Here is a 15,168-nt window from a genome sequence, read left to right on the forward strand (position 1 = left end):
AATAATGAATAAGACGGAGTCCCCCAAGGGTCATGGTGGGGTCTGTAGTTAAAGTTACATAGACATAAAAGACAGAATCTTCCTGTAGTGTAAAAAAAACAACTGGAGCCACCATGTTCACCCTTTCTGTATATTAAATTCTTGATAAGCATCTGTCAAGCATGAAATCAGGCCAACTCTGTCTCAAAATGTTTAGCGAGCCAAGGCATCCACACCAGCCAGAGTACAGTGCCCTCTGCTGGCGAGTATCACCTGGCAGATGTCTGAATGTTGTTCAAATAATTTGATTAATTTACAAACATGTCTGATGGTACCGGCCAGTGTTTTAGAAAAAGGTGATATTAACAGATCTTATAAATGTTTTATTATTTGTGTCAATTCCATCTTGAAATCAAAAACCACTGGACTAATTTCAAAGTAAGACTTTATTGGTCTGAGTGAATCAAAAATATTTCAAAAACAACAGAAGTGTATAGAAATCTTCATGTGAGTGTTTATGAAAACCAGAACTGGCCGAACAGCCCTGTTAACCTGAAAGAGTGACTATGATTTATATTAATGTGAGTGAAGAAGTGCAAAGTAAAACGTTATATATTAACTTGAGTGACAATGTGTAGGGAATATTTAACAAATTGAACAAATTCAGTGTCAGAGTGTTCTTTATCAAAACTTGTATATCAGTCTAAACAAGTGTAAAGTCATAGTGATCATCAGTGAGACAAACTTAAATAAATGAAGCTTTCCAAAAAAATCTAATAAGTTATTTAAATTAAATAAATAAGTAAAAAAGATATATAAATCAATATTAAAAACACTAAATGACACCGACAGCCGCGATGCGTTTACACCCAGTACTGTTTGGTGTGCACTGCCGGTCTGTGGTGTTTATGTTTGGGGACATTGTTCTGTTTGACGTAGCACGGGTCATAATAATCCCACTCCAACGCTGAAGACAGGACGCCGTTGGACAGACCGTCGCTGTCTGCTGACAGAATCCGCAGGGACACGCCTGAAAAGAAACTTTGTTTTTAGATGTTTTAATTCATAAAAAGAATACTCGTGTATAATTATTTCCAACCCGATTTCATTCAAAAAGTAATTTATGAGAGACGGCACTGATATACAATGCAGCATCCCACAGTACGCTCAGGTCCTCCAGTTTTCTGCAGCACCACCATCAGTTACTAATGGCAGCCGTATTGATCAGGGTGCAGCTGATGGAGGCTGAAGCGTACCTGCACTTGCACCAAAGTCGCTGTCCAGTCCGGAGCCCACGGCAGATGTGTTAGGGCAGGACGCCTCTGAAGGTGGGTTGGCGTACTCGCACTCCATGTCTGCTTTGTCAAACACGTGCACTGCAACACCTGGTAACACATCTGTCAGCATCTTGTAAGTGCTGCTGCGATGACTTTGACCCCCCTGGTTTGACTCATGCTGCGAACAAAGAACATAGCAGCGACCTTACACTCCAGACAAGGAATAAAGATTGTTTTGTGCTTTATACTGGCTCTTGGGTGTTGGGTTAGGTTTAAGGTTGGGGTTAGAATTTTGCCTTTCATACGTTGAGGTGGAAGTGGAGGTACATTAGAGAGTTTGTAGCAACAAAACCCAGATATTCTTTGTCAGAAAGTCATTACATCTCCATTTTCTAACCATAACCAAGTATTTTTTTGTGCTTAAACCTAGCCAGGATATGAGCACAGATGTGTCACAACATAAAACTGAGCCTAAAGTCTCAAGTGATAGACCGATTTTTGACCTGGTGGCTTATCATTGCCGAGATTCAGCATTTTTCTGATCAGTGTCCAATTTTGGCTCTGTGGTCAAACTTATGTTGCCCACACAACACCATGTGATTGGTTACACGTCACAAGTAGCTCGTCAACACTGAATAATCTGAATCTGCAACGCAAGTAGCAACCAAAGTTATCAAATAAACACAATGAAATACTCGATTACAATACCTCAACACCATACGTGATTATGGTACTTGAATGAATTGTAGTTGGTCACATTCCATCTCTTTTTATTTTCACTGAGTAAATTCTGACACCAAGATTTTTGTTTTTACTGTAAATGGATATCAGTTCCAGAAAGCTGTTATTGGTCCCCTTGATTTAAGAAAACATTTAGTTCGATCACTAAAAACGAAGCAAATGAAATGTAAAGTTTCAATGAGACAGTTTCTAGAAAATCTACACTGCCAACATTTATTCTGGTGACTTCTGGGTTATAATTTAAGGTATAACCTAAGGAGGGGGTAAAAGGGGCCCAGCAGGTCATTTCTCTGCCCTGGGGCCCTCAGGCAGCTTCACCCGGCCCTGCTGCTGAGTGAACTCACTAGATTTGTGCCTGAATGTTTCACCATCTGTCAAAATTCAAACTGTTTTGCTGGTAAAGTAACACGTAAGCAGTTTCCTGTGGGGGGTTTATGAATGAATATCCATAATTTCGTCAACATGCCCCCTAACACTGACCCATGAGTCAGCAGTGATTCCCACTCACCGCTGGAGAGTTCGGCGGAACCAGGTTCACTCTGATCTCCGCCTCTGAGTCACTGGACTGCGGTAGGACCGGTGCGCTCTGGCACCAGCCTGACGCTTTGCTGACGCCGTATGTCCGCGAGCCGGAGGCCAGGTCGAGTCTCGGGCTGAACCGGGCCGCGGGAGACGTGGCCCGGATGGTGCTCGGCGCCCTCAGGGACCCCGAGCCGGTGGCGCCGTCCGGCCTCAGGAGCCGGAACCCGTGATCCACCCCGGCCCTCTCCCTGGATGACGCCCGGGAGGAGGTGACGGGATGGGGCAGGACGGGCTCCGACAGGGACACGTAGGCTCTCCTCCCGTCCTGCAGAGGAGGGAAGGCCACGTCGGACAGCCTCCTGACCCTGCGCAGGGTGGACTGGAGCAGCAGCTCCTCCGTGTCCTCCCGCTTCAGTCTGCGCCTCTTTGACAGGACCAGCAGCTTGTAGCCCAGGAACAGACAGTTGAGCAGCAGCAGGATGACCACACAGGGGATCAGCAGCAGGACCACCACGGTCAGGGTTGTCGCGGGGTACCCTTCGGTCAGATCGGATGCTGTAGTCTGACCTGTCTGCGACATCTCATAACAGAGGACATGGGGGGTTGACTTTAGAGAAACCGCTGATCTCAGCTGAGATTCACGTTGTCTCTGGGCGCACAGGTGGCGCAGTGTGTCAATCAATGCGGACCACCGTGCGTTTGGAAGTCTTGTGTATCTGACAGCAACACGACAGCCCGCGTCTTTAATGTACACGGCCTGCAGACGTGACTGGCATCCTTCACCCCCCTCGTCTTCATCGTTGTTGACTTGACACCGGCAGTGTTAACAAAAGCAAAAGGCTTCATGTGAGTCAACTATATGTCGAGGAGGAGGACCAGACACCTGGGCTGCAGACCAACAGGTGTGTTGTATTATGTGCACGGTGATTCGTTGTCGTGGCGACCGATCACCGCTGGGTGGCAGCAGGCGGTCAGACTCCTGCAGCACTGCAGACACCAGGCCCAGGATCTGAACTGGGATTTGTGAGTGTGTGTGTGTGTGTGTGTGTGTGTGTGTGTGTGTGTGTGTGTGTGTGTGTGTGTGTGTGTGTGGACTGCAGCATCTGAGAAACTTTGGTGGGAGATGAAATAAGTTTGGAGTACCAATACAACACAAGTCCTGCATTTAAACCCAAACACAGATATCTCACCTGCAGAGCTCTGTTGTGGTCTGGTCTGCCTACATCAGAGATCTGCTGCAGCTCCGTGTCACCTGCAGGTCTTTAAGGTCCTCCGATCAGGGTGTCCTGTGGTTCCTGGATCAAAACTTTAATCTAAAGGAGATTGTGCTTTTGTGGTTGTGGCTCCTGAACTCTGTACCCCTCTCCTGTTTGACTTCCAATCTGTGGACACTGTGGATACACTTACTCCTTCCTGCTCTTATTGTATTTTATGTCAGGCATGTTTAATAACCATATTCTGACTGTGTATGTTGCACCACAGGCACCTGTTTAGTGTTGTTTTATGTACTTACCCTGGTGGTCTGATGGTGGCTGTGGGCACCTTTTTGAATGATACATTTTTGGTTATAGTTTTGTAATTTTTCAAATTTTTGTTGTGATTGGATGTTCTATAGACACTGAACTATTATCTTCCCTCGGTTGTGTAAAGGCCATGTCTGTTCATGGCGCTGCTCTCGTGTGATGGCATTGTGCAGTGTCAGTCTGATGAGGAGCAGGTTTGCTCCACACATCAGTACTTTGGTGCATTAGATAATCAGAATATTGGAGCCTCTCAATGTGCGAGCTGTCTTTTTGAGTCATGTGTTGCTTAAATTTGACTCAGCGCCTTGCTGTTTCGGCTTGGATGTGCCTGTACACTCCTGCTTTTACATGTGTTAATGCATTATTGCCTCTGTGAAGCGTCACATGATGTCCCTGCTCTCTAAAGATGCTGTATGAATTAATCTTAAGGTCCTATTTGTGAGAAAAGTACATTTTTGAGTCTCATTCCTAGCTCGTCAAATACTGACACATTGGGATTGTAGGTGGTGTTGGCCTCCCAGTACTGATGTTGGGACTTGGACTCAAAAATCAACAAATAGGACCTTTAATTTCTTACTTACTTATTTGCCTTAGACTTGTAGTGGGACGCACAACACACTTTTGTCACAGAGAACAGCAGGGAACAGAAGTCTTTAAATGAGTTTTTCTTTATTTTTCATGCCTCCAAACATGTCTCTCCCTCAGGTAATAATAATAATAATAATAATACATCAACGTTGCTGAGCATATACAAACATTTTCAAATAATTCAATAGAACATTTGACAGATGAATCTCTCTTAGAGACAATGTTGTTGCATTTTGTACACAAAGTAGATCTTTGTACACAAGTATACTATGCTATTGTAATAAATCAATGCAAAAGATCAGTCATATGAACACCATATAACTATAATAATAAAGTTTTTTTATGATTTTTTTTTTTTTTTTTTTTTTTTTTTTTTACCGCTCAGGTTTAAGGAAGTCTGTACAGACTTGAATAGCACACTGATATCCTGCTGTAGGTTTGCAAGTATAACAGTACAGATCACCTTTTCATTCAAGAGAAAAGCTGTTGAGTCAATGGATGCCCTCAGATACCAAAGACCCCATTCACCAGTTCTGAACTCACTGCAGCACAGCGGCTGTGCGTCGCGCCTGCAGAGAGTCTCCCCTCCCCTCGCATGAGCCACAACACACTTAAGCGCTACTTGCCGTCTCCAAACACAATAAGAGGTTGTGATTGGTTGTGATACTAGCACCTTGGGCAAGGCTGTGTTTGTGAATTGATAACAACATACACACATGGTGAAGCTGCCTCAATCAGGCCATTAGATGTGATTATTATTAAAAAAAAATTCTAAATGCGGGCTAGCACTGGGCCAGGCTGTGCTTGATGATCTCTCGGGACTGTGGTGGGATCCTGTCGGGGAACAGCACCTGGAACTCCACCACGAGGTCGCCCCGCTGGGACGGGCTCTTGGGCAGGGGCAGGCCCTCGCCCCGCAGCCGCCGGACAGCACCCGGTTTGATGACGTCGCTGCACGGCAGAGGCATCATGCGGTTGTCAAGTGTTGGGACGTTTACTGTGCAGCCGCAGAGAGCCTGGAGGGGGACGAGAAGAAGAGGGAAGCAGGTTAGTTATGTGGACACGTTACATTGAGCACAGGTTTCATAAGTCTTTATGAATGGCCCGACTGAGTCGAGAACAGTTGGAGTCAGTTAAATGCTTGATCTTTAAAAGTGTCAAGTTGCGTAACTGATAAATATGGACCGTCTGTGTCAGTAGAAGCATAGCCATTTCTGTTGTGTTATGCAACAAGCCGGTGTTACAGATGTTATAATCGTTGCTCTATTTACTGGCTCCGCGTGGGAGTCGAGTGCTTTTTTGTGACTGAAAGGAGCCACAGGAAGATGGAGGAGCTCTCTTTGAAATGCCAGTCTGTGTGACTGCTACCCTGCTAATCTGTGTGTGGGCTGGTAGAAGTGAGAGCCAGCGACGGGAGCGAGGCCAGAAAGAACACACACAAAAAGGAAAAAACGCTGCCACTCTGGCCTGCCGTGTAGAGGCAGAGGAGTCTGCAGCACACATAGTAGCTGAGAGAGAGAGAGTGAAGTGCGATTCGTGGGGGCAGTCAGCGCCGAGGCTAAATTTAGCTCCTGCTTTCGCTCTCTCTGCAGGGGCCGATGAGCTAACCGAGGCGTCGGCAGGCTGCTGCTGCTGTTCTGCTAGTGGGGGTCTGTCAGCCCTACTGAAAACAGGCGGGGGGGGCTCAAGATACCCGTAACAGAACACTGTGTTCTGTTCGGTTCAAAGATATTACCTCGGCTATGTTTGGCAGAGATTGTACCTTCTGCTCCTGTCTTATTGACGCCCTTCACTAATCGATTCTCTCCGGCATTTTCAGTGTGTGCATCACTCAGCGGTTGTGTAACAGGACAAGAAGTGTTGGATGGATGTGAGCCTCACTCTGTGTAGGTTTAAGAGGCATGTCTGCTTATAGATGTTTCGTAACAAGTCACCTCTCTTAACCCTGATCAGATGTGAATGCGCCGAAAACTCACCTCTTTGAGGGTGATCTGGGCGGTGAAGACGATGTTGGAGCCGTCTCTCTTGTACTGGTTGTGCTCCTTGTCCCTGAGGATGAAGGTGATGTCGGCAGGGGTGCTGTTGGGCGTCTCGTCCCCCTCCCTGGGGAAGGTGATCCTGGTGCCCGCCTTCCAGCCCTTCTTCACCACCACGTTCAGCACCTTCTCTTCGGACCGCAGGCTGCGGCTGTCGGGGTTGAGGCGGCTGCGCGTGATCTTGACGTGCTTGGTGCAGCCGTGCATCACCTCCTCCAGGGTCACCAGCAGGTCGTGCACCACCTCGTCGCCCTGCAGACGCCGCTGGCCCCGCCGCAGGCCGGCGTCGTGGCTTCCGTTCACGTGGCTGAAGGGGAAGCGCCTGAAGGGGTTGAAGAGGTCGTCTTCGTCGGGCTCGGAGCCGAAGAAGATGTCGAAGTGGTCGGAGCCGTGGAAGAAGGTGGAGAAGGTGGCGTGGGGGTCGCCGTGGAAGTGATTGCGGAAACCCTGGCCCTGGCCCGTCATTGACACCCCATTTTTAAGGCCTGAAAAACACAGAGGAAACAAGAAGGGCTCGATTAAAATCTGCACACTTAGAGGTTTTGAGGAAAACTCTCTCACTGCTCGCTGAATAATTCATCACCCCCACAGCTGTCTGTGTTCAGCTGCTCTAATCAGAGTGGAAGAGTTTCTCACATCAGTATTTAGCTTTGATACTGGCATGAATAGTTAATACGCCAGCCTACGCTACTATAATTTGCCAGATGGCAGCTACTATTCTAGGCTCTCAACTCCCTCCCTCTCTCTCTCACCTTCTTCTCCGAACTGGTCGTATATGCTTCTCTTCTTGGGGTCGGTGAGGATCTCGTAGGCCTCCGCGATCTCCTTGAACCGGTCCTCGGCGTCGGCGTCGCTGTTCTTGTCCGGGTGGAACTTGAGGGCCATCTTCCTGTAGGCCTTCTTGATCTCGTCCTCGTTGGACTCGGGGGTGACACCCAGGACTTTGTAGAAGTCCTTGCCCGTGGGCTTGATGGCGAGGCAGGGTGTGTCCTGCTCAGACTTGCTGCCCTCCTGTTGAAACAAGAACAAAGATGCATTCATGAATACAAATTCACTTCTTCTTTTTTTTTTTTTGCATGTGTCTTAAAACCTCATCTGACTCTAAAATAAGCGATAAGCATGTAAATAACACAATGTGGGACTGATAATACCCAACTGCTGCACAGCTTCTGCTCACATGCAGAGCTTCAGGCACTACATGGGGGAGAATACCCCTCATCTCTGCACTGCTGTGCCACTGCATAATCCATGCAGTTCAATAAGCTGAGGCACAACACAACGTGAGAGAGAAGAGAGGGGGGTGCAAAAGTCTTTTCCCCCCCAATGACCGAGATCCTGTGCTGCGATTGGCTGAGCGACTTTTGCATTTGAATGAATCCACAGCAACCGACACGGACATACAGAGATGCCGGTACCGCAAAAAAAAAAAAAAAAATCTTCTTCTATCACATCACTGACACTGTGTTCAACACGCTTCAGTCTGAGAATTTAATTATAAATAGTGGTTTTAAAAGGCAGATTTGAAATTGTACTCACCGCTGATGAAGACGAGCCCGAGCTGTCACCTCTGTGCATCACCCGCACTTTGCACTTGACATTGACATTTTTGTGCTTCACGCCGAACTGAGTCCAGATGAGAACCATGATGGCTGCTAGAGAGGTTTTGAGGGGTTTTTTGTTTTAAAAAAAAGAAGTGGCTACGTGTCGCTGTCCAGTCGCTGCCGGTGCTGAACTCCGCTGCTGTGTCCGTGCTGTCTGAGCTCTCCTCAGCTGTCTTATAAATACCGCCGCGGCAGCTCCTCTACTATCCGCTCGCCCTCCCACGCGGCGTGACAGAGCTTTCCCCGGGACCGCCCATTTCCTCACGCGCGGCAGGGGATGCCGGTGTCCTCAGGCGGCTCGCTGCGACGCCATTGGTGCTCCGAAGATGATCACGCGGATGTTGCAGCCCTCCATCTCCATCTCGAGACTTGTTTCCGGAGATCTTGGAGGCAGAGCCGAGCAGACAGTCACGACTCAGGAGGAGCGTTTCTTTTCTTTTCTTTTTTCTGTTTCCCCCCTCCCCTCTTCTAGTTCTTTTTCACAGACAGAACAGAACAGAACAACCAGACATGCAGTGAAAACGACCCTGCTGGCTGCCCAGACAGCCCCCAGACAGCCGCTAATGTCCTCAGATGACTTCTGATGCACATTTTGTGGATGATAAACCCACGTCCTGTGTGATGAATTAAGGCTATTGAGACTAACTGTGGGTGAGGGAATGAAGAAAAATGAACATGTTTCTTATTTCAGATGGTTTTCAGGGCTATTTATGAATAGTTATCTTGGTAACACACAAAGTGTGAGTGGTTACTGAGGAGCGAATCAGGACCGACTTGAGAGTTAATGAATTTTTAATGAGGAATTCCTGAATAACTGTGATCTGAGGACTATGTAGTAGATAATGACTGACTGGGCGATACTACAGTATTTAATTAAGTTATGATTAGTTCTTACATATCTGTGAATCAAAATGTCTACCAGTTTCTTCATGAGTTGTTTGTGATTAACTATGAACCAGCAGCTGATAGCCGGGTCCTTTAAGGTCAGTTTGTTTATTCAGAAATTAGAGCAAAGAATATAAATCTGCAGTGATCCCCATGTGTGCCGAGTTAAATAGTCAGATATGTGAAGGAGTAGCCTGCACACAGGTTTGGCTAATGCTTACATGATGTTTACACATAATTTTATGAACGCCTTTACAGTTTCCTGCAATTCAGTGATTCAGTTTAGCAGTAAAAGAAGTGGGAGAGCATTGTGAGAAAAAGCCACTTCAAGAAAAATAATTAATATGAGGTGTTTGTTACTTGTAAAAAGTAAAAAACGAGTCTAAAGTCCATTTATCTCACTGAAATGCTTCTTTCTAGTAAGTGTAATGAGATATTTTTGATTTTCACGGAGACTTATTTAGATTCTATACTTAAATCATCAGGTTCATAATTGTATTTTGGGTTACTGCTAGAATAGGTTTACATGTTTTGATGCTCTCAAAAAACACATCTGCACCTGTGTCTTTACGATTATCATGTTATTCAATCATATTCATGTGTCAGATAAATGTAGTGGAGTGGAGACACAACACAAAAATGAAACAGTAATGCTATTGACTGAAATCGTACTTGAGAGGATATTGTATATGTATATGTATATATGTATATATATATATATATATATATATATATATATATATATATATATATATATATATATATATATATATATATATATATATATATATATACATACATATAATTGTTGTGGGGTTGTTTTGCATTTTGTATTTGCACTGTCCTAAATAGATAATAAGGCTGTGGGAGAACCAAATGTTCACCTTTTAATTTAATATAATCTGAATCAGAAGTGCAGCAAATTACATCCTCAAAAACGTCCATTAACCAGCCCTCGAAATGTCGCCGGGTTTATTTCCTGTCGCTGAAATTAACTTGGACCCAAACTGCTCTGTTAATGGAGTCTCGCAAATAAATTGCCAATAAGCTTTTACAGCTGCCGCGTTTATTTATTGCTTCCTGTCTCCACTCGAATGTGCAGGTGTTCATTTTAAATGTGTCCGCCCACGCTGTTCTGCATGGCAACTATGTGCATAGTGCTGCAGACAATAATCCCGACAAACCGATGCAAATGAGGCGCTTAATAACCAACAGTAAACAGCTGTGGAGGGAAAGTGCAGTTCCAAGTTATGTAACTGAATGTGTTAAAAGCCCTTGTTCTGCTTGGGAAGTGTTCAAATATCTTTCTTCCTGTGAAAATTCAAGATAACACCTCAAAAGGCTTGTTGACTGACTGACCGCCGCTGATTACCTAATCGACACTTTTTAGAGTCTCATGTTGAGTCCATGATGAGGGAGAGAAAAAGTATTGACTCGTAAACTCTCCCCTTAAACCAAATTTAACTTGGTTTTCACATTAATTTATTACATTTTCTTTAGGTTAAGGACCTGGATGCTCTTCCCACTTAATTTTAACCACTGTTTCCTTGAATTGCATCAGCTTCTAAAGGTGTTTTTTATTTTTTTATTTTTTATAACCGTGTCAACCTTATGCAAGCATTAATTGATCTTATAGCCGAACCTGGATTGTACTCCTCCACATATCTGACTGTTTAACTTGGCACACGGGGGCATCGCTGCAGAATTATAGTCTGCTGAAAATAACTACTGTATTCTCCAAGTAGCCATAAAATCCCTAAAACAATTTCCTGCAGACTCACATCCACAGCAAAGGCACATAACCTTAATTTATGAAGCGCGTGGGCTCAACAAAATGTGAGCCGCCTCAAGTCTCGGTGATGAGGGGAAACACTTATCAGCAGGAGAACAGGTTGAGTTGTGCTGTATATACACTGTTTTAAAGGATAAATCTATATGATACCTTCACTGATGCTCTGTACGGGTGTAGAATAGAATAGATTGAAGGCTAGTGAAAAAAATGTCAAGAGATTATGTTTAATCCCTCTGTACGATGAAGATGTCTGCTTTTAAAAACTGACATTACTGTCCTACTGGCAGTTATACAGCGTCTTTATGAGACATGTTACCATCTAAATCTATCCAAAATTAAATGAAAATGAATGCTACTTTCCACCCACTACCTTTAACGCGATTATTAGGAGTTAGTTCATAGGAATAAGCAGTAGGTGGCATCGATGTGGGTGTGACGGAATTTAAAAAGTGTGCCTGGTAAACTTCAAACAATGAAAAACAAGAAAACAGATTGGAGATGTGACTGTTTTTATCTGATTAAATGTTTGTCTCTTCAGCGGAGCAGAAGCTTCAGTCAGAGTGAGAACAGCTGATCAGTCATGTGACTTAAATGTACGCAATGTCGGAAAACGTTTCCATCTCCAAATACAGCCCGTTCTCAATCCTAGTATGGTCAAATACAGCAGCTTGGTCAGAAGTCCAACGCTTCTTGAGGCGCCCCTCTAGTGTTGTAGCGTGGGATGGTTGACAATGGATTTTCCGCCCGGAGACCGGGGCTTTGTATCTTGTGTGTGACCAGGAGTCGGATGTTTTTGTTTTTAAGTTATGTTATGTAAGTAAGTTGACATATTTAAATAACATAACAAAAGTTGAGTAACTGAGGTGACTGAATGTAATTATTTTAACCCAAAATACAATCTTTTCCTGAACCTAACGGGCTAGTTTTGGTGCCTGAACCCAACCAAAACCCCAATTAATATACTTTGTCATGAACTGGTTTTACTTTGAAAGTTGAGGCCCCTGACCAAGCTGAGGAATTTGACGAGTCGGGAGTGAGAACACACATTTTCTGTTTCCATCAGCCTTTTTCTACAATGATACTTAAGTACCTTGATGAAAACACAGCTATAGTTCGATTGCTAAAAAGTTCACATGTGTCAAGAAACATCTTTATGGTCCATAGTGCACATAGACCGTCCCCCACGCCCTCAAAACAATCTGGCAACCCTCCCTTCAGCTTAAAGAATACATAAGCCTTCCCTTTTTTCTGAACCCAACTACCCTTTTAATCATTAATGTACAGTTCCAGTGCCAAAAATATCCTTTGTGGGGATAAGGGTATTCATGGGGAAAGTCTTTTCATGAGTGCTTGTGTGGCGTTTCCGATTAATAAAACATGTGAAGAAATATCTAAAAATATCTCACAGACCCACATTGTCTTGTCAACTCAAAAACCATCAGCATGCTGCAAGTCATCTGCTTGAATGGCGCTCGAAAAAGGACTCGCTATCTATTTCGAGATCACACTACTCATACTACAGGATTACGACACAGCGTCGACCATGCAGCCGGCAGCGCAGCCGTGGATATGGAAATCGGTGTCACAGGGAGCGTACATACATGGCAGTGCTTCCTCCGCTGCGATGCTTCACGCATCCAATGAGGGCTGGAGTTTCCTGCGGATTCTCCTCTCGTCCTACAGGAAGCGGCAGACAAATTTGGTGTGAACGTGTCGAGCCAGGAGCGTCATGCTCCAGATAGCAGCTCTTACATGCACTATTCACAGATCGAACAGGAGAGGGTGAATCAGAGCAGACTGTTACATAGCGCTGTTTTTTTTTCCCCTCGTGCCCACGGGAACAGTCTGACTGTGTGTTTGGCCTGTTTTTTTTCTTCTTCTTCTTCTTCTTCTCAACACATTCAAGCTGTCTCTCTCACAGCAACACATACAAAGTTGCCTGTCAGTCTCCGAGAAAATTACTGCTAATTACGGTTCCAAGCCGCACTGACACTGTTATTGTAAGGTGACGCGGAGGCGGACAGCTTACAAGCAGCCCAGTGTTCCCACAGCGCTGCCTGATGTTCTAGTAAATGTACTGAACAGCCGCCGTGTCCTTTTGTTACTTAGCCCGGCTCTTATCTGCAGGGTTACAGTTCAGAATGTGCTTTCCCCCCCTGCTATCAAATAGTTATTTTGTAAGTTAGAATAAAATGGAACACAGGTTAGAATACCTGCTTTTGTTTTGCTTTACATAGCACATAGCAGCCATGAATCTGACCTGATGCAAACCATGCCTCTATATATAACTGCTCACCTTCTTTGTGTCGGGTGCAGACTCAACTTCACATGGAATACTTTCAGTAAAAGAAACAGAAATAAGCGAACAAAATAACAAGCAGACTTGCCTCTTAAAAGATGACCAAGATCTCAGCCATGGATGATAATATCAGTTAGTTGGTCTACAACTGTAGTCCAGACTGAAATATCTATGTCAACTTTTGATGGATTACCGTGGAATTTGGGATTTGGCATCCATGGTGCCCATAGATTGAATCCTGATGACTTGTGTGATCCCCTGACATTTCCTGGGGTGTCACCAGCAGGTTAAAGCCGCTGATCCCCCGACCCTTCCACTAGCACCGCCATGAGGTTGACATTCTTGTCCCCCCACAGACTGACACAGTAATGACTTTGGTGATCCTCTGACTTTTAATCTGCGCAGTACAATTACTTTCCTGCTAATCAGCACGCTAACACACCAAACTAAGATGTGAGACACGACAGTCGCTCAAAAAATGTGTGTTATCATTGAAGAAGAAGCACTTCATTAATCCCCTAACAGAGACATTCCGCTTCAGTTTTTTCACTCTCACAAACACGACTTTAACACATGTATAATATATGGAGGCGTGTCAGAGAGAGGGGGCCGCCCTATGTGAGGCGCCAGGAGCAGTTGAGGTTTCGGTGCCGTGAACTGGCACCGTTCCAGCTACCAGTCCACACTCCGTATAGACTGTTTTCTGAGTGGGTCTTGAGCACTCGGCCTTCTGGTCCCTGTGGATCTGGCTACTGCAGTCCTGTCAGTGTGAGACATGTGTGTTGCCATTAGCATTTAGCTCAACTCACCAGTGCCATGCCATTGTAACAGTGGCCCATTAATGTGATAAACTGGTCTGAACGCTTCCCACTGGAACGCCCAGCCTATTTCTCTGAAGAATGAAAACCCTGCAGTTGTTAGCGTAGTGGCTGCTGGGCCCTGTCCATGGTGCTGAACCAGGAGGGGTTTTGCACTTAATAGGCTATCTATCTGGGCTCGCACCAAATGACTTGCCTTAGCCCTAACCCGAACCTGACGCTGAAATGTTCTGTCAAAAAGCTCCAGGAAGACAGTATTTTTGAAACAATGGATTTTGAGAGCAGTTGGCGTTTCGTTTCTAGATAATGACCTTGGTTTTCAGCCCAAAGGGACTGTTGGGGGTTTTGGAGTAATGGGCTGTCGGAAACAATAAGCAGTCCCCAAAGCACCCAACCAGTAAAGCCTCACAGAGCTGCTAGCCTGGCTTTATACTCTTTAGTCTTGTTCATATTTGATTTATTCAGTTAAGTTTCCCAGCACGACAGTCCAAATATTATCTCTGCACACTGCAAAGAATAACATTCTGGTGAAGAGACACATTTATTTATCTTCTGAGTCTTAAACTACTTGAATTGTCCAACTAAAATGCTAATTGTGGCGGGCTAACGTAGCTTAGCCTTACTTGAGGAATGACAATGGTTTGGGGTATCACAAACTGAAACATCCTCCTGTCTGAATCTTTCCCATGTCTGGAGTTGTTTTGCCATCTGATAATAGAATATAATTCAATGACTTAATAGTGCAACACTCACAACTTCTCTTGATCTCCGCTTACAGTAGATCCACACATCTATAACTTGATGGATTCAATAAACAGAATTGAAGAAGCACAAGTTAACCCTGTGACACCAACCATATGTATGTTTTCTTATCGCAAAATGTGAACACCACACGTGTGATTCAAGTCATTTAGAGCAAGCCTCAAGGCATTTTTTTCTTCCAGTAAAGTCACAGGTTATGTCAAGTTCCACTGTACTCAGAACTTGGAAAAAAATGCAAAAAAGTGCAACAGAACGGTCATCCTAGTCAGAAACTCGGGCAAGATCAGCATAGCCCAACATATACACAGATGACATCACAGCAGTATGACGGCGCGTCATCAAGTT

At 44.8% G+C, this 15,168-nt stretch overlaps 2 protein-coding genes across 3 annotated transcripts; both read right to left on the bottom strand.

Annotated features, from left to right (window-relative positions):
• Positions 1-406: 406 nt before the first annotated feature.
• Positions 407-3,974, bottom strand: hwa (huluwa). 2 transcript variants are annotated; one of them, XM_037117654.1, is made up of 4 exons: positions 3,710-3,974; positions 2,506-3,099; positions 1,236-1,434; positions 407-1,009 (listed from the first exon to the last, which is right to left on the bottom strand). In XM_037117654.1, exons 2-4 carry the CDS (start codon positions 3,097-3,099, stop codon positions 843-845), a joined length of 960 nt encoding a protein of 319 aa, XP_036973549.1. In that variant the 5' UTR covers positions 3,710-3,974; the 3' UTR covers positions 407-842. The 2 variants fall into 2 exon arrangements, with proteins under 2 accessions (XP_036973549.1, XP_036973548.1); XM_037117653.1 differs by lacking the exon at positions 3,710-3,974 and having other exon boundaries at positions 2,506-3,445.
• Positions 3,975-4,692: 718 nt separating this feature from the next.
• On the bottom strand, positions 4,693-8,517 carry zgc:122979 (uncharacterized protein LOC641576 homolog). The gene is made up of 4 exons (XM_037117650.1): positions 8,203-8,517; positions 7,419-7,677; positions 6,607-7,151; positions 4,693-5,646 (listed from the first exon to the last, which is right to left on the bottom strand). The coding sequence occupies exons 1-4, from the start codon at positions 8,308-8,310 to the stop codon at positions 5,413-5,415; spliced, it is 1,146 nt and encodes a 381-aa protein (XP_036973545.1). The 5' UTR covers positions 8,311-8,517; the 3' UTR covers positions 4,693-5,412.
• Between the last annotated feature and the right edge of the window lie 6,651 nt (positions 8,518-15,168).

This window comes from Acanthopagrus latus, chromosome 12, assembly GCF_904848185.1.
Source record: "Acanthopagrus latus isolate v.2019 chromosome 12, fAcaLat1.1, whole genome shotgun sequence".
Taxonomy (NCBI): Eukaryota; Metazoa; Chordata; class Actinopteri; order Spariformes; family Sparidae; genus Acanthopagrus; species Acanthopagrus latus.